Raw genomic sequence first — 21,660 nt, forward strand, 5'->3', positions numbered from 1 at the left:
GTAATAGCTCTTAGCCAGGCCCCTCACGAGTAGTGTTTGGTTCTAATTTCTGCACGTCTCATGGGGGCAACGAGAACACTGCAGATGGGCTGGATGCTCACAGGCACAGGACTGAAGACGCAGCACGGGACAGCAGCGTCCAAGCCCTGCTGAGAAATGCTACCGGAGGGCCCAACGCAACCCGCATCACCACTGGGGACACTGGGTCCCAGCAAAACCTCTGGCCAGTCTGTCCACACAAAGCAGTTTTCTGCTTTCTGATTCCTTGCTAACTGCTGGCGTGCTGTCTCCAGCTGGGCCTTATCTGTGCCCAGCTGGCTGGCGTGAGGGCTAGACTTGCCTCACTGCGCAGGAGGCTCTGGTGGAGCAGAGAGCAGCAGTTCGCCATGATGGGGAGGGGGCGCCCGGCTCCCCGTGCAGGCGGGGTGTGTGCCCAAACCCTGCCCTCAGAGCCCTGCGGGATGCTGTGGGAAGGTGCTGGGCGCTCTGCGGGAAGGGCGCTCGGGAAGAGCGTTTGTGCAAATTACTTTTAAAGGTGCACCTGCCCGTCGGAATGCTGTGCTCACCTACACTGACTGCCACAGGGGCATCATTTGTGTATTTTTGGAAAACAGCCCTTGAAGCTTTCTCACGACTCATGATTCTCAAAAGATTTTGATTGACTGGGGTAAAGAAAAGTGACAATGGTCTCTCGGCCGCCCAAGTGACCACATGTGCTTGTCTTCAGTCAGTGGGCTGTGTTGTCACGCCGAGGTGAAGAACACACTGCTGATGGACAGCATATTTCTCTTTTTCTCTCAGAGCCAGAGGAATGAGCTGCTGGGGAACAGAACCATGGAGGTCATGCTGAATAGCAGTGTTAGCACAGTGTTTGGCAGGAGCAGCAAAGCAGCTGTCTGCAGCCCAGGAGCCAGCTGTGTGCAGGCTCAGGGAGGCGCCACCTCCCCAGAGGCCTGACTGGGCTGGAGGGCTCGCGAGGAGCCTGGGCGTTCACTGGTGCGGCTCCCAGGGATAGCGAGCAGCTCGTGAGGGCGACGCCGAAAAGCTGAGGGGAAGTTCTGGGCAGCTTCGTGTGCGCACACAAGCTTCTCTACTTACAAAGAAGGTGGGTGAGAACCTGGACGGCCCCATATAGCCCAGCGCCCCAAGGGACCTGGGAATGTCACCTCTGCATGCGACAGCCTGAGTCTTCTGCCTAGTGAGGCAGTGTGTGAAATGGAGTTGGGGTGACGGATACTGAGGAAAGACCATTTCTCAGAGCTTGTGGGGAAGGAATACTAGCAGCTGAACGCCATGCATGGTGGAAAGGCCTTCTTACATTGAGCACCCATTAAATGACACTTGCCCACAGAGTTGGGACAGGAGAGTGACTCTTGACATCATCTTGTAAATAGTCCTGTCTTTTGGGAACCCCAGCTCTGCTCTCTCAGGTATAGATGGAAGGAGACGACCCTCTGGGGGAGCCTCTGGCTGGTCTCTCCTGGGCTCTTCCCTTCAGGTTTGGGTCTGCATGGGCCTGGAGGTGCAGAGTTCTGTGGGGGTGTGAGGCTGGGAGGGGGAGAGTGGAGACTTCCCCTCCTGGGGGGACACGGAGAGGCTGCCTGCTTCAGGGAGGGCAATGGGGAGACTACATTCCCTCTCTCGCCAGTGATCCTGTGCTCCTTCTGCTAGTCGTCTTTCCAGGTGGGGGATACTGAACAGGAGGCTAGACCCTTGCCCAGGCCCTGCCCTGAGACTGCACCACAGCCAGCGAGGATCAAGGGAGGAGCAGAGCAAAGAACCATCTCCCAGCTCCGCCCCAAGAGCCCGATGGCCAGACACTGCCCCCCAAAAAGCAGGAAAATGCCTGCCCCTCGACTGCTCTGCAAAGGAACGATGCTTTGAAACCTTCAGGTTCTCAAAGTCTTTCTGGTACTTCTCCCGCAGTGTGGCCGTGCTGCCCTCCAGGTCCTTGTGCTCTAGCTCCTCCCGCATGACATCCATCTGGGCCTCCAGCTCCTGGATGCGCTCTCTCAGCCCTGTCATGGCGTCGGCCTCCCCCGCGGCCACCTGCAGAGCACCCCTGGGCTGGTCAGTCGTCCAGCTGGAGGCGGGGTGCTGGTGGGGGCTGCTCGGGGGGCTGGGGGCCGGCAGGGCTTCCGAGTGCTGCCTCTGGCAGTGGCAGAGGGCCTCCTGCAGGCACTGCAGGCTCTGTGAGTAGTGCTCCTGTAAGGTCCTCAGCTCTTCCTCGTGGATTGTCTGCAGCTCTTTGATCTTGAGCTGGAACTTGTCCTCCAGGGTTTGCATCTGTTCCACGTGGTGTCTCTCCATGTCCTGCCTGTCTCTGACCGAGGCATCCAGCTGGCTCAGGACTCTGCTGTGCTCGGCCTGCAGCGTGTTCTCCGCTCTGTTCAACTGCTCCACCACACACCTGATCTCCTCCTCGTACCTCCCTTGCAGGGCAAACATGTTCTCGCTGTGTTTGCTTTCTACTTCTTCCAGACACCTCTGCTGACGGTCCAGCTGCATGACCTTGGCCTTGAGCTCTGTGTTTTCCCTTTCAATGATGGCAATCACTTCCAGGTACTCGCTCTTCTGCTTCCGCAGCAGTTCCTTGTACTGCTCCCTCAGGGTCCCAGCAGCTTGCTCATGTTCCTGGCAGGAGGCCACCCTATTCTGCCGGGACTCCTCGTAGCACTGGCGCTCCTTTTCATACTCCAGCCGGATTTTGCAGGCTGCATAACACACCTGAGCCTGAATAATTGCATCTTGAACTAGTAACGAAGAATACTGACCAAGGCCTCCCAAACAAGTGTTATAGGAGAGATTCTGGGACGCCTGGAGAAGCTTCTGGCAATCTCTTACCGACTCCACAGGGGGAAGTGAGGTTAAAGCGGCAGATATCTCCCCTAAGAGGCTGGCCTTATCTTTCAGCTGCAGGGCAAGTTCTTCCTGAATAGCAACAAGGGCCCCAGAGCTCTGGTCCAACAAGTGAAAGGGCTCCTGGGCGCCAGCTGTGTTCCGATGACTCAGCATCTCCCCTAAGGGGCACAAGTCCCAGGATGCCTGTGCACCATCTTCAATGCCTGCTGGGAGCTCGAGGGCCTCCGAGACCTGCTGCATCACTCTCTCAAAGTCAGGGGTATGGTAGGCCCCTAGGATTTCCCTCAGCACACACTTGTGCTGCTGCAGGGCCGTCTGGGTTCCCCGGAGGGTCTCCTGGACGCTCTGCAACCTTCGCTGGAACGACTCCCTCACAGACTGCACGGCAAAACTGAGCTCTGCCCTGACCCAAGTGGCGTCTGCGAGGGCGGGGACCAGGGCCTGTGGGATACTCCGCTGCCCACCTCCTGAGGCACCGGCTGGCTCTCCTCCCAGGGTCCCCAGGTGCTTACTCAGGGACTCAACCTGGCTCCAGAACTCGCCATCTACCAGCACCTTCTTAGCCCAGGTGTCTGCTGGGGCCCCAGGACAGATGGCAGCACTCTCAGACTCCAGTGGCAACTTTCCTGACTGAGCAATCTCGTGGAGAACGCGCGAGATATCTGACGTTGTGTTTTTTAGAGAGTCTGCTATTTGATTGATCAGTGAGGCTTCCAGAGCTATTTGATCAGAAAGGAGCTTCAGCTGCTCCTCCTCGGTCAGTTCAGGCTGGTGTGGTGGCTGCTGCGAAGTCGCTTTCCCTTCCTCCAAGAAACTTTCTTCCTCTAGCTGAGCAAGGGCCCCGCCATCTGTAGGAGCTGGCCAGTGCCGCAGGACCTGGATGGCTCCGACCAGTGCGCTCTCCACGCTAGCCAGGGGGCTCGCTCCTGCATCCTGTGCTTCCTCCTGGTTGGCCCCTGGCAGAGATCGGAGCTGTTCTCGGCAGTTTTCTAAGCAAGCCAGGGCCTGACTGTTTTTCACCTGGAAGTCGCCGAGCTCCCCGACGTGATCTTCAACTATCTTCACCCTCGCTTGTCTTTCCTGTTCCAGCTGGGAGGCCAGCGCTCCGACCTGGAGCAGGCTGGCACGGAGCTGCTCGCGCAGCCGTGCCTCAGTGCTGGCCCATTGCTGGTGCAACGCAAGCAGGGCCTCCTGGCTCTGGCCCTGCTGGCTCTCCAGCTTCACTGTCACATCTTTGAGTTTCTCCTCCGTGATATAGAGCTTGGTCTCCAGGGAGTGTATTATGGAGAGGTAGGTGTCGGAGTCGCTGGTCGCAGGGAGTGAGCTGGGGGTGGCCTCTGAGGACATGCTTTCCTCTGAGGGCGACCGGTCCTGGCTGGTGTCGGACGACGTGCTGCTGGCCCACGTCTTCTCAGACCCGTCAGGGTGGGTGTATTTTTGGCACTGGATCGTGGAGAACCGAATTCTTTGCCTTTTAACACCAGGCACTCCCTGGTCGGGTTTTGCTGTGCTATGCAGGTGCCCCTCCCTGTCAGGCGCTTCGGACTTCGGGGGTACCACACCGTCTTCTCTCCTGGGGCTGCTGTCACCACGTTCCTCTCCCAGGGCAGCCCCCAGGTCCTCATCCTCGATCACCGAGTGGGGTAAGCCTGGAGGCGTGCCTGGGGATTGGAGCTGTGGGCCTGAGGGTGCCACGCCATCCTCCTCTGCTTCTCCCAGGAAGCTCTGAGGCTCCTGTGCATCCTCTGAAGCCTCCTTTGCAAATTTCCTTAAAATCTCTTCCTTTGCCTGGAGCTTCATTTCTGTTTCCTCTAAGCTACTCCCTAAGGCAACCATTTTAACCAAAGCCTCATTGAGGTCCTGGTCTTTCTTTTCCAGAACTTTCTCATGCACTTCCTTGATGTGCTTCAGCTCTTCCTCCTTGTCCTTCAGCAGCGTGTGCACACTCTGGAGCTGGCTGGCCACCCTCCTGTAGGAGTGCTCCAGGCTCTGGTAGTCTGCCTCTCTTCCCCTCAGCTTCTCCTGAAGCTTGGCAATGTCCCCGTCAGACAGGGCCACGCGATCCATCAGCTCCTGGAACCGCTGCCTAATCAGGTCCCGCTCGTCCCTGAGGCTCTGGACGTGTTCAGCCAGCTTCTGGATGCTGGCCTCTTTCATCTCCAGCTGCTCCTCTAGCTGATGCACTACCTCGCTGCCCTCGAACTTGGCGCTTAGCTTCTCCTTCTGGAGCACCTCCATCTGCTGCTCGTGGTCCTGGAGCTGGTCCTCATAGGCGCTAGCCTTGTCCTCCACCTCCTTCAGGTTTTGCAGCAACACCTGCTTCTCCTTCTCGCAGCTCTCGAGCAGCAGCTCATAGTTCCTCTGCAGCTTCTCCTCCATCAGTCTCTGGGCCTGCTCACTCGCGCTGAGCTGCTGGCTGAGGTCAGCAATGCGCTCCTGTAGCCTCTGCACCTCCTTCTGCCGGTCCCTCTGCAGTGCCTGCTGCATCTCCAGGTCCCGCAGCTCCTGAGTCTTCTCCAGCAGCAGAGCCTCAGCGCTCTTGAGCTTCTGCTCGCTGGCCTGCAGCTGACCGCTTAGCGCAGCCTCACTGTGCTGCCACTCCTCCAGCTGCTCGCGGACCTTGTCCTTCTCCAGCCTCAGGTCACCCTTGAGCTTGGCCAGCGCCTGCTCCTTGATGGTGAGCTCGGCAGCGGCATTGCTGAGCCTCGCCTGGAGGCTCCGTATCTCGGCCTCGTGGTGCCGGATCGCATCCTTGGCTTCCCCATAGCTACGCTTCAGGGACTGGATCTGCTGCGTGATCAGCTCCTGGCGCTGGCACTGGGCCTCCAGCTCACTTTGGAGATCTTGGTTGACTCTATGGAGCCTCTGCCAGGCACCGGATGGGGAAGTGGCCACTTCAGTCTTAAAAAAACCGATTAAACACTGGTTAGTAGCACTCGGGCCTCCCAGTTCTGAGTGTCACACCTCTGGCCAGGGTCAACCACAGAAAAGATCCTTGGTGAGCTTTTGCCTTTTATCCTTTGCACAATTTTTTTTCATTAAAAAGAAAATCCAACAAGTCATCTGAATTTTTTTGGTAAGTAGTTGCTTGTAGGTAAACAGAAAACACAGACAATAACATCGAAACAGCTCTAACTGAATAGCTTCTAGGAGAAATAAACCAAACGAAACTGAGTAATGGAACACACTGATAAGCAAAACGAAGGCTGAAGGACAAGGAACGCCAGGAAGGAGGACAGGGGAGGAGCAGAGCATTGGTATCTGCTTGTTTGTTTTGGAAAACACAAGGTACATGGCTCTAGACAAACCCTAAAAAAGCGCAGACCCAGGGTGCAGGTGATGACGTCACTTCCTTCTAGGACAGGGAGAGAAGGAAGGGAGGCAACTACTGGGGATGTCAGCAAGGTGCCATGGAAACATTTTCCTTTGGGAAGTGGCGCCCGTCCTCTACAGTGACAGGAAGAACTAATCTCTACCTGCAAGAAGACAAAACGAGGGGAAAACAGAAACCATGGAGTAAAATATGATAATCAACGAAACAAACAAACCTTTGAGGAATTTAAAATAAGAAAGTGAAGCATGCAAAAAACAAAACAAAACACAAATGAAACAAAACTCCCCAAACTGAAAGGCATGCAGAATAGACAGAACTAATTAATGTAAGGAAAACAAGAACATGAATAAGAGTGAGAAATGCCCAGACTAAGAATTTGGCCTGCCTGTGGCCCCTCTAGGTCTGTTGGTGGGGAAGCCACAGATGTGACACTCAGGTACCTTAAGTTAAAGTTACACTCTACACTTCACATCAAAACCATGCAAGCGCCTCCTCCCAGCACAGTTAGCACAGCACCCACTCCTCCTGACCCTTAACCCCAAAGGCCCCTTGCTCATTCAGACTTTTGATTATTAGTATTTTCGAAGCACAAAAGGAGGTTAAAAGTAACCTATGTTTAGGCCTTGTAGGAAAGTGTTAGGAGACAGCTCTGCCCAGGGCTGACTGACAGGGGCTTCAGTGCAGGCTCATGCAATCATCCAAGCTAGACGTGGAGGCGGATTCTAGGTTAGCAATGTGCAAAATCTGCTGCTAGTATCTTTATGAATCTGTGGAGGATGGGAGCCCCACCAAGGTTTAAAAAGATGCTCCCCAAAGCTGGGGGGGTCTGCATGAATGACCCAGAAAGCCCTAGAGTGAGACGTAGACAAGAGGGATGCCCACCATCACTGGTTCCCGGTGCCCGCATCCAAACTGAGCACAGCAGGAACTATGCTGATAGGGCTAGGGAGGAGGGTCCAGGGCATGCAGGGCACCCAGGGCCTTGGTCAAAGCTGGGGGAAAAGAGAAGGCAGAGGAAACAGACAACAAAAGTGGCATGGAGAGAGGCCGGAGGGGGACTCTGCCGGAGGGCCCACGTGCTGCCTGGGGACAGCTCAGACACAGAAGGCCAGTGCGCTGTGGTCTGAAAATGTTGACACAGCAACTTATCACCGAGACTCTGGGTCACTGAGAGTCAGAAGGGACCTCGGGGACAAAGTCAAGTCTACACAGGCAAGGAGACTGACACTGCAGGGCAGGAGCACCAGCTCTGCCTGTCGGTGGCAAGATCCTGACTCAAATGCCATGTCCTTAGGCTTGGCTGAGAGCTCGAGTTCTCCGTTCCATCATCCCATTTTGCTTTTCCCCAGCAATCACTCATCAGTCACCTCTCCCCACCAGCACATCAGCTTGATGGGGCCACAGTGTGTTATTTTGTACCCCAGAACTAGAACGGGGCCTAGAACACTGCAGGACAGCTGGCTTGTGCTGGCTTGCCCTGTCCTGGTGACTTCCTGGCACTGTGGCAGTGCCCCCTGCTCTCTGTGAGTCCAATGGGTTTGGGCTCTCAGCTCAGCACTGGGTGGCCACGTTTTCCCCCTGAAACTTCAGCCTAGGCACAGAGTAAGAAGCGGGGCCTCTAGGCTAGTGGCAATAGTCCTGGGTTGCCCTGTATGTGTGGCACAGACATGGCCAGGGACAGGGAACCAGGTCCAGCTCTGCCACTAACTTGGTCATAAGGAGGCACTTGGCTGCCTGTTACTCACTTTCTTTACTCTGTAAAATGGGCCTAATACAGCTATTGTGAAAACAATGAGAAATGACATGCAACTATATGGTATTTATAATAAATATATATTGGGTACTTTGACAGCCAAAAGGAAAGATAACCCAAGTTATTTTATTAAAAAACAAAGAACAAACCATTAGACATAGAGGTTTCAGGTAGTCTCCAAAACGTCATACGAGGAGGAAAAATAAACAAGACCCACTGCACGGAGAGCCCAATCCTGTGGCAGGGGAGCCCAGAGGCAGAGCGCTTGGGAGCGGCTGCCTCTGCTCAGCCAGGTTTTGCACATTCCTAGCCTGCCTGGGTCCTTCACACTGAAGCCCTGAGCGCACCCTGAGGGCCGTGGCAGCCCCTCAGCCCTACCTGCAGCACGTAGCCCTCCCGGGCGCTCTGCTCCCGGCCCAGAGCCACCCTCAGTTGGTCTTGCAGGAGCCGGTTCTGCTCCAGAAGGTCCGAGGCCTCCTTCTGGCTCTGCTCCAACTGTTGGCAAAAAGACACACATTTTTAAGCAAAACGATGGTGACAAATAGAAGCAGCAGCACAGCACAGGCCCATGGTGGCACTTCTGTCCCTAGCTAGGCTGGAGCACACATGGGTCCTCTGCTCTCCTTTCACGTACCGTAGCCACCTGCAGTGGATATGCTGAGCTGGTCTTTGTCTGCAGCACCTGGAACTGAAGGTGCCAGCTCAAGCTGTAAATAACACCAGCAGACTTGTCACCCTGGGCACCCACATCATTTTCACACCTGCTAAAGGATCCAACATGCAGACCCCACCAGGAAATGAGGGCTTTGTGCCTGTGTCAGAAGGAAAACCATCCACTGGGTCTCTCTGGTTCCCTCTGTGTGGTCAAACGGGCCAGTGCTGCCCCGAGGCAGGCCTCACTCCAGGCCCTGCTTGGGCTTCCACTGAAACAACTCCGTTTGACCAGCTTTATACGATGAATTTCATATAAAATTCTGTTTGCAAAAACAGTTCCTGAAGGGTTCCACAAGAAGTGGAAAGCGAGTAAGCTACTTCACACCCTTCTTGCTTTTAGTGGCTTTGAATTCAGCCATTCACAAGTCTACCTCTTCCCTAGACATTCCCAGTGTCTACTGGATGCTGGGCTATGTAGGCCACCCCATCCTGCTCTGCCCCAGGAGCTGTGGTGAGCGGGCAGTGGAGTGTGCAGCGGATAGGCAGGGTGCTGCCAGGCTGTGCTGGGAGAGGTACAGAGACTCCTGACTTTCAGACATTGCTGTCCCAACAAGTTTATGGTCCAGTGTGTGGCCTGCTGGCTAGCAGGCTCATTTTGGCAGTTTAGAGCAATGTCAGTTTGAACTGTTATTTTATTGCAACTTGCCTTTATTACTGTATTAACAGATATGGAAAATAGAAAAAATCAAAGAGCTGATGCTAGTGATAAATGTCAGCCTCATGAATTTAACAAAATAGGAAAAAGATGAGAAGTGCAGGCAGGTCAAGGTAGCTGATATTTAACTTGAATTAGCACTTACGCACAAGAACATATGTGAACCATGTTTTGGAGTGCTCCTAAAAGGCCGTTAGAAGACACTGTGCCTCCTTGGCCACGGAACGCCCTGTGCAGACTTATAAATCCACTGTTAAAGTTTCCCAGATTTGATTTCTGGATACATTTTCATGACGAAAAATATTATGTTACGAATGCTGGGACTGGCTTACTCCTCCCTGTGTCTGGGATGCCCTATGTGGTCTGCTCTGGAGACAGCTCCGCAGCCTGTGCTGAACGATGACTTCCACGGCCTCCTTCATCTTGGAGGCGTGGCGGGAATCATCTATCCCCCACCAGTGTCACGCACCCAGGGCCTCCATTTTACATCCTGAACATCTAGAATCCAGCCTCTGCCTCCTGCTAACCTGTCCTACACCCCCATCAGGTCTCATCGACAGGCACCAGGCCACCGTGAAAGCATCGGGACTTGTCTCTGCTTGCAACTTCAGCCTGCTCGAACCAGGCCTGCCTACTGCAGACTGAAACCTAACTCTGCTCATGTCCCTCTCCTCCCTAAAATCTCTCATTCGTGCCTGAAACAGGGTACACAAGGCCCCCACGTGGGCCTGTAACCCTGTCAGCTGTCTCTGGCCACCCCTAGCTCTAAATGGCAGTGCCCCTGCCGCCTGGCGAACTCCTCTGTCCTTCTGGACAGGCCTGCCACCGCATCCCTGCCACTCTGCAGAAGGTGGCCCTCTCCCATCTCTCTTGGCAGCTGCAATGTACTCTGAAGACTCATCTGTCAGAGCATTTGTCTCCCTGAGTGGTCTGCAAGGCCCTGAGGGGAGGGACAGCATCTTGCTCAGTGTTATGTGGCTGAACCACTCAGGCCACGGCCAGGCATAGCAGGTGCTTGGGGAAGGTGGCTGCATGGAACCCGCCCACCTGTCCACCATGGTTGCTTACCTCCTTCTCCAGCAGAGAGGTCAGCTCGTGTGTGGAGAGCCGGTCACTTCCATCGTCAGAAGATGACAGGTGCAGAGGGGCAATGGGCACCTGCTTTTCCTCCCGGAGAGGGGTGGTCTCCACCTGATGCCACCGCTGCTCGATCTCCACGTGGACATTCTGTGTCTTGAGGTCACTGGTTGGGGGCAGCCCCGGGCTCCGGTCGACCTCCATCCGCAGGGCAGCATCATCAGCGCCCGCCCCGTCCACGGTGTCAAGCATCCCGAAGCGCTTGCGGCGTTCTTCCCGCCGCCTGGCACGCTCCCGCTCCAGCTCGCCGGGCTCTGCCTCAGCGCGGGTGTCAGGGGGCCCCACAGCGCTGGCTTTCTCCTGAGCCAGGGCCTGCTGGATGGGGCGGAACTCGGCCCAGTCAAAGGTTTTGGAGCGCCCCTCCCGCCTCCGCTCTCGAGCACGGCTCCTCTTCTGCTCGGGGTCTGGCTCCCCACGCTCTCCCTCCTGCTTCTCGCTTGGCCTTGGGCAGGTCTCATAGGAGGAGCTGCTCCGGTTCTTCTCCTCTGGCAGTGAGCTGGGGGCAGGGGGCAAACAGCCTATCAGGTGAGCTCCTGTGCCAACTGCCCACCCTAGCAGAGCACCCAGCTCCACTGCTTTCACCACATTCTTTTTCTATCTCAGCTACAGCTCTTGTTGGGTAGGGAAGAAAGGATACTCTGCCTTTACTGTCGTCACCTCCTTGGAGAGAACCCAAACCAGGTTCTGAACAGGTACAAGAGAGAAAGAGCCGCAGATGGCCCCAAGGTTTCCAGCAGGATGATACTCAGAAGGTCCCCTAACCAAAGAGCTGCCGGAGAGGAGTGTCAACGATGGCCTGTCCCTGGGATCATGGAGCAGAGGGGGCCCCTGCCCTGCCCAGAGCCATGGCTAAGAGCCTTGCCAGGCTGCACTAGGCATGACCATCATCCACACAAGGTCGTGAAGGGAGCCAACCCTATGTCATGCGTGCACTGGGCAGAGGTGACAGAATGAGACCAGATACTTCTCCTGAAAGGCTCAAGGATTTTTAATAAATAAGTAAAAAACATGGTCAGGTCTGTGTTTTAAGAAAATCACACTGGCGGCTGGCGTGACAGATGGGTCACAGTGACAGGCCCAAGACCACGTGTGTGCAAGTGAAATAGATGATCCAGGTGGCACCCACGAGCCTGCACAGAACTTGGTGACCGACCCTGGAGGTGAGTGAGGAGTGGGTGCTCAAGGGCAGGCCTCCCTGCTCAGCAGTGAGTCCATGCCTTTTCCTAATTCGCCCCAAAGCAAAGATTCCTGAAGAGGACCCAGAACCCAACCTGGTGCTGGTGGGGGTGGGGCATTAGTCATGGCGGTTTGAGGCAGAGGTCTCTGGGCTCCGTGGACAAGCCCCTGAGACCCCCAGCCTGAGCAGAGTGGCCTCTGGTCCTGCCCAAGCCCTCAGAATGGAGTTGGAAGCCACTTGGGGTCACAAGGGCCGGCAGGGGGGCTCCAGGGAGCACTCTGTTTAAACGGGGGCCAAAGAGAAGGGAGCCTGCGAAAGAGGCACTCGAGGAAAAGAGGACAGGGTCACCATCATCCCCTGCAGCCCCCTGTGCCAGTACTAACTAGCAAAACTCAAAGTGCTTCAGAATGGTGAGACCTGCAAGTTTCCAATTTAAGTCCACACGTGCATTTGAATAAGAATTCTCCAGATCTTTCAACACCACTGAACTGAGAACTGGCCCAGGATTACAGCCACAGAAGGTGTTAGACAACACAGAAAGCCAGGACCCGTGGCTCTCTCCAGGAGAGCAAGCCCCTCCTCGAGGCCCCGCGAGCCCCCAGGCAGGAAGCCCCTGTAACCCCGCACTGCAGACGCAAGGGGGCTCCGGTGCGGCTCAACCTGCACCGCTGACATTTGTATCTAATTCCTTCCTGGGACTTGGCCTTGTAGCACTAAAAAGTCTGTATTTGCCACAAACTAAAAGCCCACAGAGAACAAGCACAAAGGCTGAAAATAAACGGGGCAGGCGAGCTTCCTTCTAACTCTGAAATATTCTGAGGTAAATTCTAGTCGAGAGGACCATCAGCCACTCAACCTTCCCACACAAACAGAATGCATGGTCCTGGTGGGCCTGCAGTCCCCGCCCAGAGCCAACACCTGAGGATGGAAGGGAAGTGTGAATGCCGGCCTGGGAGACGCCTCTCATGAGCCACGTGCACACACGCATGTGCTCAAGTACGTCCTTCACACGTGTTCTGAGGCCAAAGCCACAGACCTATCCTGCAACATCCCAAAGCTGACTTCTCTCAGCAGGGATCCTCAATCTGTGCCCAGAGCCAGGCCTGCTGAGCAGCCGGGGCCAATGGCCAGGAGAGGCCTCAAGCCCTCTGGTGCCCACTGCCCATGCCACCTCCGCCTCCTGGAGCACATGCAGCAGCCTTGGCAGAGAAGCCTGAGGTGCCTTTCTTGATTTGCTACGGGGGCATCCTCAAGATGCTCGGAAAGGGTGTCGGGCTTGTAAAGCTCTCTGCTCCTGACTAGGAAAGAGCCAGGGGGCAGCTGCTGAGGCTGGTGCAGGAAACCCCTGGAGGGCGGGAGTGCCCCTTCATCTCTGCACGCAGGAGGAGTGCCACTGACGAACAAGCCAGCTCTCCTGGCAGGATACCCGAGAGCTTGTCCCAGCCACCAACTCCTGGTCTTACTAACTCAGGAACAACCAAATATTTTGTTGGTTTAATAAATGAAGGAGGGGGCTGGCCTGGTGGAGCAGCGGTTAAGTGTGCAGGTCCCGCTTCAGCGTCCCGGGGTTCGCCAGTTGGGATCCTGGGTGCAGACATGGCACCACTTGGCAAGCCATGCTGTGGCAGGCGTCCCACATATAAAGAGGAGGAAGATGGGCACGGATGTGAGCTCAGGGCCAGTCTTCCTCAGCAAAAAGAGGAGGATTGGCGGTAGATGTTAGCTCAGGGCTAATCTTCCTCAAAAAAAAAATAAATAAATAAAATAAACAAAGGAATGAACAGACAATGCCAATAAATACAGGAAAGAAGGACTAAAGAAAAGAGTTAATTTAGGTTCCCTTCCTGACTTCTTGTTCAAAGAGGTACAACATCACTAGGGAGGAGGTGAGGACTTCACAAAGATTTGGCATGGCCACAGCTGCCCAGACTGCCAAGGGGCACACCAGGGATCCCACCCCAGGCGCGATCTCTAAGGCAAGACACACGCTTCAAGGCTCATTCCAACCACATGACCCACCAAGTGTGAGCAAGAGGCTCTCAGGACGGGCGGGGCTGGGAAGCCTTTAGGCAAAGGTAGCGGATTCTGGCCATCATCACAGAACCAGCCCCACACTCTGGAATCTTTTCCTCTTCCTTTTAAAATGAAAACAGCAGGTTTCTAACCTTCTAGGACAGCGGGAGGAAGGCACACAGCGCATCACAGGTCTACAAATGACGGAGTGTTAACATGGGGGAGACACACTCTTCCAAGTTGGCCTCCAGCACCAAGAGTTTCAAAGAGAGGTGTTCCTGGTTGCACAGACATCCAATAGATGTAGAAATGAGGCAGAAAGACCAAGAAAAAGAAACACTATGGGGGCCTATGGATGCAGCACCCAGGGCTGCCCTCACCCACCCAGAGCAGAGCCACCAGAGAGGCCCATGCCCAGGCCAGAGGGAGACTCTCCATGAAGTTCAGTCCTGGCAGTGGCATAAAGACTACCTGTGGCTGCAGAGGCCAGGCCTAAAGGAGGAAAAGGTAACCTGAGGCAGAAAAAACAGGCAGCCAAAAGGAGACTGAGCGAGGACAGCAGATGGTGGAACAGAGGAGGGAAGAAGGCTGTGCTGGGATGGGTGTGAGCTCTGTCCCAGAAGAACGACAGATCTGTGAAGGAACAAGGTGGCCAGCAGGGAGGCAGCTCCCTCGGCCACCCTGACTGTCTTACCTCGTCACATCCGGGGCGGAGGTCGGGTGGACGTGCTTCATGATGGTCTGGATCCAATTCCGCCGGATTCCAGACGTCATAGCAGAGAGGGTGAACTCGCCCTCCTTTGTCTACACAAAAGACGAGGTGTTACCAGTGACTGTCCCTGCCCCCAAAGGAAATCCCTGAGGGTGGACTGCAGCTAGGTGGCTGTCCTAGGAACACTCTGTGTGCCCCACTCAGGATAAAAAGCAATGGAAAGAGCAAAGTTGTGGATGCTAACTCCTTTCGTGGTGATGGCTAACTCAGGGCTCTCCCTCTCCGTGGGATCCAGGACACATTTAGTGAGCACCTGTGACGTCCCCGCACAGAGGCAACTTGCCCTGCTCTTTAAGGAGCTCACAGATGGCGGGAAGGAGAGCGAGCAACCGACAACAAAGCCAGCGTGTGTGGAGCAGTGGGAAGGGGGGCCCACAGCACAGCTGGGCACAGCTGGGCACAGCTGGGCCTTGCACGGGAAGGAGGGTCGGCAGGTGGATGGGGAAGGAATGCATGTCCCAGGTGGGGCAAGAGTCTGAGCCCAGGCCCAGTGCCACGCAGCCACGCACATCAGGCAAACAGGGTGACAGGGAGAGGAGAGAGACCTGCTGGGCAGCTGGGGCAGTTGTCCAGGTGATTAGAATTAAGGTGGTGGCAGAGGTGACAGAGAAAAGGGAGGTTCCAAGGGGTAAAGGAGGTAGTGTGCACAGTGCATCACTGATAGGATACGAGGAGTGGAGGGAGCACTTTTAGGGCAATCCCTGGACCCCTGACCTGGGTGAACTGCTGGGCCATAGTCACAATGGAGGAGCATGTTTGCGGTGGCTGAGGGAGAGGATTTGCTCTATGTGGAGACAGAGTGCAGACATGACGGGAGGGGAACCAGACAGAGGAGGCGAGAGGGGGCAGCATGGCCGGCAAGTGAAGAGTGGCCTCTGGGACACAGTCCCTGTGTCCCTGGGTGAACCTTCCTGGCGCTGCTCCAGAAGGGGAGGGCCAGCGGTCTGCATGAAGTCCATTTCCCTGCTTCTGCACCCACAGGCTCCTGTCTCACAGGAGCGAGGGTGTCAGTACTGTTCTTTAAGCTGCTCAGGCTACTCGTAAAGGGACCCGTGAGACACATCAGTGAATCAGCTGATAAGAAGATGAAATCACCGCAATGGTCTTGAGATACGCACTGGCACAGCCAGGGACCAAACCCAAGAGACCACACACGTGCCGGCCTGTGGCACTGCAAACCACAGCTTGGACCTGACCTCACACTGCACCTCAGGCCCTCACTGGCACACCCCAGTCGAGAGACAGCCCACAGCCACATCCCAGCTCATCTCTCCTCCGTCGGTTTCCCCTTGGTGTGGGCTGAGGGTGGGAGCATGGCCTCCGGGCTCCCTGCCTTGGCCCTGCCTGTGCTCCCGAGACCTGCTCACGCACACCCTTGGGTCCTCTGCCTTCTCCCACTCCCAAGTGTGGGTGCTTTTGGAATCTGACCTCAGCAATCTCCATTCTCTCCCATGACTTCATCTCTCACCTCATGTGAGCTCTCTTTCCCAACTCTAGGTCCACACTCATGGTTGCCCATTTAATGTTCTTAGAGAGCATCCTCAAACACACCATCGACCAGAATTCCAGAGGCTGCGCTCCTTCTGTGAAGGAGCCTCTGCTGTCTGACTTCCGCACAAGGCTCACCAGGCTGTGAGGCACCAGACCACGTGCCCACCTCCTCCCTCACCTGGCCCGAGCCACGGCATGTGCTTTTCCTCTGCAGCGCCTCTCAGCTGCTCCTTTCTTTCCTTGCCCACTGCCACTGTGCAGCCTGCTTGGCCTCCTGCCTTTTCCTTCACCTCCTTTCTAACGGCCCTGTACATCCTGCTGGATGTGTCTTACTGGTGCACAATCGCCCTGTGTCTTCCCACACATTCCAGTGCTTTCCACACGTTCCAGTGCTTTCCACAACCTCAGGAGAAGAGTGACTCCTGACCTGGCACTCAGGGCTCCCACAGTGCCGCCTCCGCCTGACTTCTGCACCCAGCTCCCTCAGACGTGCCACTAGGTCTGGTGGTTGGGCTGGGCACACCGCACACTCAGCCCTCCAGCCCTGCCTCTCAAGATCCTAAAGCTCCTTGGCTGAGCCCCTCCGACAAGCTGCCCTCTCATGCTGAAAGTGCTCTCTCCTGCCTCAGAGCTCTCGGTCCCTGGGGCTCATGGAAGGCACCAGCACTTGGGCTAGGCTCACTGCACCCACCCCAGGGAAAAGTGACGAGGGCTCAGCCTGCCGGTGTGATCAGCCAGGGAGTGCAGGGGACTCGGACATGCTCTCTCCATGACAAAGAGAGCAGGTGAGTAAACTGGCCCCTGTGTGGTTCAGGCTGTGCCCACCACAGAGAGTGACCTGAGAACAATTCAGTTGTGATCTGCTTAGTGACGGGGGCTCACTGAGTGGTCAGCCATCTCTCACCCCGGGAGGCCCTGCCCAGAGAAACCTGCTCTTGAAGGTGGGGAGGTCGGGGTGGGGACTCTGCATGGGGCCCAGGAAGCTGGAACTCATCACTGTCTCAGTGCTGTCTGAGGAGAGGAGGCTCAGGGTCTAGCTCACTGAGCACATTAATTCCTCCACAGGGATGAGGGCAGAAGAGCACCACAGGCCACCAGGACTCACCACCTCACGCCCCGGCACCAGGCCTCTGGTGCAACCTCTGGCTGTGACCCGGTGCCCCACACAGACGCCCCACGTGGAGGGGATGCCATGACCACAGGCAGGCGGGCTGACAGCTGGATGCCTCCTTACAATGAACTCACTGGCCTTCGGGTCTGAACCTCAGTCTCCTCTAAGTTTGGTTAATACGAGTCAGTCCCAATGTGCCTGATCTACTCTGAGTGCAGGGATAAAATCGATTCTCTGGGCCCGAAGGTCTGAAGATAAGACCTTGTTAAAGGTGACCCTGCTGGAGTTCTAGCCGCTCCCTGTGAGAAACCAAGTCCCAAGGGCCAGCCCCTGTGGTGGCAGCTCCGCCAGGCTATTTGCTACCTCTCGTGCTTTCCTAAGGCTCTTGTGCAGGAATAATCAGCTTTGCCCAAAGAGAGGTCTGGTCTTTGTCCCAGCTCCTGGGAAATAACCTCTGAATCCTTGTTATTCAGAGCGAGGGCTGGCCACGCCAGAAAGACCAGCCATGAAGCGAGAGGGCTAGGGCTTTGGGCCACGAGAAATCCACTGACCTCTGTGGGGAGGGCTGGAGACTGTTCGACCGTGCGGGCAATAGCTCAATGGCAACAGTTAAGAAGCCTCCATACAAACTGTGGACAGCGAGGCCTGGGCAAGCTTCCTGGGTGGAAGCTGTGTGTGTTGCCACACATCAATGCCGAGAGGGTGATGCGTCCCCAAGGACAGGGCAGCTTGGTGTTTAGGGCTTTCCCAGTCCCACTCTCCTTGTGCTTCTTCCTCTGGCTGGTTCTGATCTGCATCCTTCTGCTACAGTAAAACTGTCATTGTGGGCACATTGTGGACTATTCTGGCTAATCCTTGAATCTGAAAGTGGTTCTGAGCACCTCTTGAACGTGCAGCTGGTGCCAGAATGTGGGCAGATGGGGCAGGTTAGTGCCCTAACCTCAAGCCTGGCTGCCTCTAGGTAGCCCTTGAGTCACTGGCTTAGAGGAAATGGCCCATAAGAACCATTTTATTTGTCCAATTAGATTACTTTTTTAAGGGCAGAGGCAATGCCTTGACTGTGTGAGTCCCTCACAAGATTGTGGGGGAAAAAAATACTTGTGAGTAGATGAACGAATGAGTATACAAAAGAATAAGTTACATTTAGGTGATTAACACTTTCATTCTTATTCCCCATGCCCCACATCCTTCCAACTGTCCCAAACTCCAGCATTTAAAAAGAAAGGAAGAAAAAGAAAAGAACCTTCAGTAACAAAAAGCTTCTAAATAGTCTTGAGAAGAAAGTCACTAACGTCTAATTTTTTGTTCAGATCACAAAGTGGGGGTGGGAGTCCAGGTGCTATAGGACAGAGAAAGGGACAGGATAAAGTGCTAACCCTGATGGAAAAGAGCCTGTGCTGACCAAGGCCTGCCCACAAGTGTCCCTGGACCAGGACATCAGGTTCTTGGAGAAATGTCCTGTCTGATCAAGCCGGTATCCCCCACCTCTACACCAAGCCTGTCTCCAAATTCCACCCCAGGCTCACATGTATCTGAAAGCCATAGTTTCTCTGGACTGGATACTCTGTGACATCGTAACACGTAGACAAGTCTATTTCCCCGTCCAAGTCAGCTGCCTATGGAGAGAAATGAGAGGATCTTAAGAGATTTAGAAAGCAAAAGTCAATGCCTAGATGAGCAAATTTCCACGCTAGCATTATTTTTAACGGGCATCTACGCTCACAAGCAAGGATAATATCTACCCTACACCACCTGGAATCATCAACCTGCTATTTCCCACGCATCCTGCCAAAGACAGCCCAGGGAGTGGTTCCCCATTGTGCTGATGTCGGAACTCCTTTATGCAGTGTGTGTGTGTGTATGTGTGAGGAAGATGGGCCCTGAGCTAACATCTGTGCCCATCTTCCTCTATTTTGTATATGCGACACTGCCACAGCATGGCTTGATGAATGGTGTGTAGGTCTGCGCCCAGGATCTGAACCTGCAAACCCTGGGCCACTGAAGCAGAGTGCGCTAACTTAACCATTACGCCACTGCACTGGCCCCAGAACTCCTTTATGTTCTTAAAAACTGAGGACAAGAGTTTTTGTTTATGTGGGTCTTATCTATTGATGATATTTACCACATTAGAAATTAATTGAAGAAAAAAGTAAACAGATTTACTCATTTAAGAACACAAATAAACCCAATTCATTTGTTATTTATTTTTTTATTTTATTTTATTTTAGAGGAAGATCAGCCCTGAGCTAACATCCGTGCCCATGTTCCTTTACCTTTTTAATATGTGGGACGCCTGCCACAGCATGGCTTGATGAGTGGTGCCATGTCTGCACCTGGGATCTGAACTGGCAAACCCCAGGCCGCCGAAGCGGAACATGTGCACTTAACCACTGCACCACCAGGTCGGTCCCTCATTTTTTAATAAAAATTATTATTTAAAAAAATCAGGGGCTGGCCCATGGCCGAGTGGTTAAGTTCATGTGCTATGCTGCGGCAACCAAGGGTTTCGCCAGTTCAGATCCTGGGCGTGAACCCCTCATCAAGCCATGCTGATGTGGCATCCCACATGCCACAACTAGAAGGACCCAGAACTAAAAATATACCACTACGTACCAGGGGCTTTGGGGAAAAAAAGGAAAAAAAAAAAACTTTAGAAAAATCAGCAAGAGACTTTTGCAAATCTCTTCAATGCCTGGCTTCTGAGGACAGCTGGATTCTCACGTATTTCTGCATTCGATCGGTTCGGTGTACTGTTTTGGGTGAAGTATATGAAGACAGTCTGGCCTTACACAGACAGGGAATTGGAAAACAGAGACGTATTTTAAGTCTTTTCAGATAACCGTGACTGTTCTTCTTTGACAGCTGGTAGTTTCTTAAAGGTTAACTGCAAAGTGGAATCTGAAATCCTATCAAGGAACTTTCTGTACTCTGCTATATTGAAATCCACGGTTTATCCTGCCCTTGAATAGATCTCTGACCCATGCACGACTCTGTTAACACTGTGTGTCGTCATTTGGAAGACAATGAGTTATGCATATCTTCCAAATGTTGACACATATCATTATACAAGATCAAACACTGCATTTGTTACTATCGCCACCTATTTCATCAGGAGGGTCTGTAAGTAAAGAGAAGCTGTCAAGTTCATAATGGTGAATACAAGTTTTCCAAAGTTTCAATTTTGCTTGAAAGCTCAAACTGTATCATTGGCAACAAATTCTGTCAGTTGTTTTCCTTAAAGGAATGGACTCACTTGGTTCATTTTCAAGAAAATGTCTGCCATGGGGCCGGCCCTGTGGCTAAGTGGTTAAAGTTCCACGCGCTCCGCTTTGGTGGCCTGGGTCTGCGGGTTCTGATCCCAGGCGCAGACACACACACTGTTCATCAAGCCATGCTGTGGTGGCGTCCCACATACAAAGTGGAAGAAGACTGGCACAGATGTTAGCTCATGGCTAATCTTCCTCAGGCAAAAAAAAAAAAAGAAGAAGAGTGGCAACATATGTTCACTGAGAGCGAATCTTCCTCACCAAAAAAAAAGAAAATATCTGCCAAACATCAAAACTGAACTGAACGAGCAGTTTGTCTGTCAGTGTTCTTTCGAGAAGAGATAGTCTTCCACGAGGAGAAGCCACCAGTTCAGTTGGCAGCACATACTGGAGCCCAAGTGTGTTCCCATGAGACAGCCACCATTGTTTGGTACGTGGCAAAAGTGACTTGTACTTACTTCCCATTTCAAATCACAGAATATTAAAAGGATGGCTATTCAAGGATTGAGACATAATAAAATTATTAACTTTTACTATTCCATTAAGGCCCTCTCTTTAACACTGTGAGTATGTGGCATGGAGAAGGTGGCTGCTGGCTGTTTGTGGCTGTGGCCTGACCGGCTAAGGCACCAGCGGTTTCGCCTACCATCGAGCTTCTGCCACCAGTGCAAATGTCGACACAATGAAAAACATCAATGGCATCTTAGTGTTACAACAATAACTTTAAGTATGCCAGCCCCCCTGAAAGGGTCTCCAGGGGTCCACAGACCCCACTCAGAACTGCTGGTCCATGTACACACAACCACACCCTTACAGAAGCTCCTATATCCCGCCATTTTAGGCACCACCAGAGGCCCGCCACCCACACGGGCCTACATCTACCTTGTGTCACTAGTGCCTTTCCACTGCAGGCCACATGGAACTTAGTTTTTTTTTTACATACAGGGTATATAAATATATATAAGCAGCCCCCTAATGACAGATATTTAGGTTCTCTCCAACTTCCTGCTATTACAAAAGTGCAGGAATGACTAACCCGGGACAGAGCACTTTTCATCTATGTGGGAGTCTATCTGGAGGATATATCCTGGGCTGGAATGCAAGGGAAAAGGGAGGAAAGTAGACTTGCCAAATTGCTCAGAAGAGGTGTTTTGTTTTGTTTTGTTTTAAGATTTTATTTTTCCTTTTTTCTCCCAAAGCCCCCTGGTACATAGTTGTGTATTTTTAGTTGTGGGTCCTTCTAGTTGTGGCATGTGGGACACCCGCCAGAGCACGGCTTGATGAGTGGTGCCATGTCCGTGCTTAGGATCCGAACTGGCGAAACCCTGAGCCACCGAAGCAGAGCGCGCAAACTTAACCACTCGGCCACTTTCTT

At 53.8% G+C, this 21,660-nt stretch overlaps 1 protein-coding gene across 15 annotated transcripts in view; it reads right to left on the minus strand.

Moving 5' to 3' along the window:
- The window catches only part of MPRIP (myosin phosphatase Rho interacting protein), a 145,046-nt gene that overhangs the window by 20,809 nt on the left and 102,577 nt on the right, over nucleotides 1-21,660 (minus strand). For 11 of the 15 annotated variants that reach the window (XM_070563683.1, XM_070563685.1, XM_070563684.1 and 8 more), the window contains 5 exons: nucleotides 18,546-18,635; nucleotides 14,340-14,449; nucleotides 10,387-10,951; nucleotides 8,328-8,444; nucleotides 1,888-5,763 (listed from right to left, as the gene is read on the minus strand). In XM_070563683.1, coding sequence (XP_070419784.1) covers nucleotides 1,888-5,763; nucleotides 8,328-8,444; nucleotides 10,387-10,951; nucleotides 14,340-14,449; nucleotides 18,546-18,635 — 4,758 coding nt within the window. The remainder of the gene's footprint in view (nucleotides 1-1,887; nucleotides 5,764-8,327; nucleotides 8,445-10,386; nucleotides 10,952-14,339; nucleotides 14,450-18,545; nucleotides 18,636-21,660) is intronic. The other 4 variants (XM_070563686.1, XM_070563688.1, XM_070563687.1 and 1 more) reach the window with 1 other exon arrangement.

Source organism: Equus przewalskii, chromosome 10 (genome assembly GCF_037783145.1).
Source record: "Equus przewalskii isolate Varuska chromosome 10, EquPr2, whole genome shotgun sequence".
In the NCBI taxonomy this organism is placed as follows: domain Eukaryota; kingdom Metazoa; phylum Chordata; class Mammalia; order Perissodactyla; family Equidae; genus Equus; species Equus przewalskii.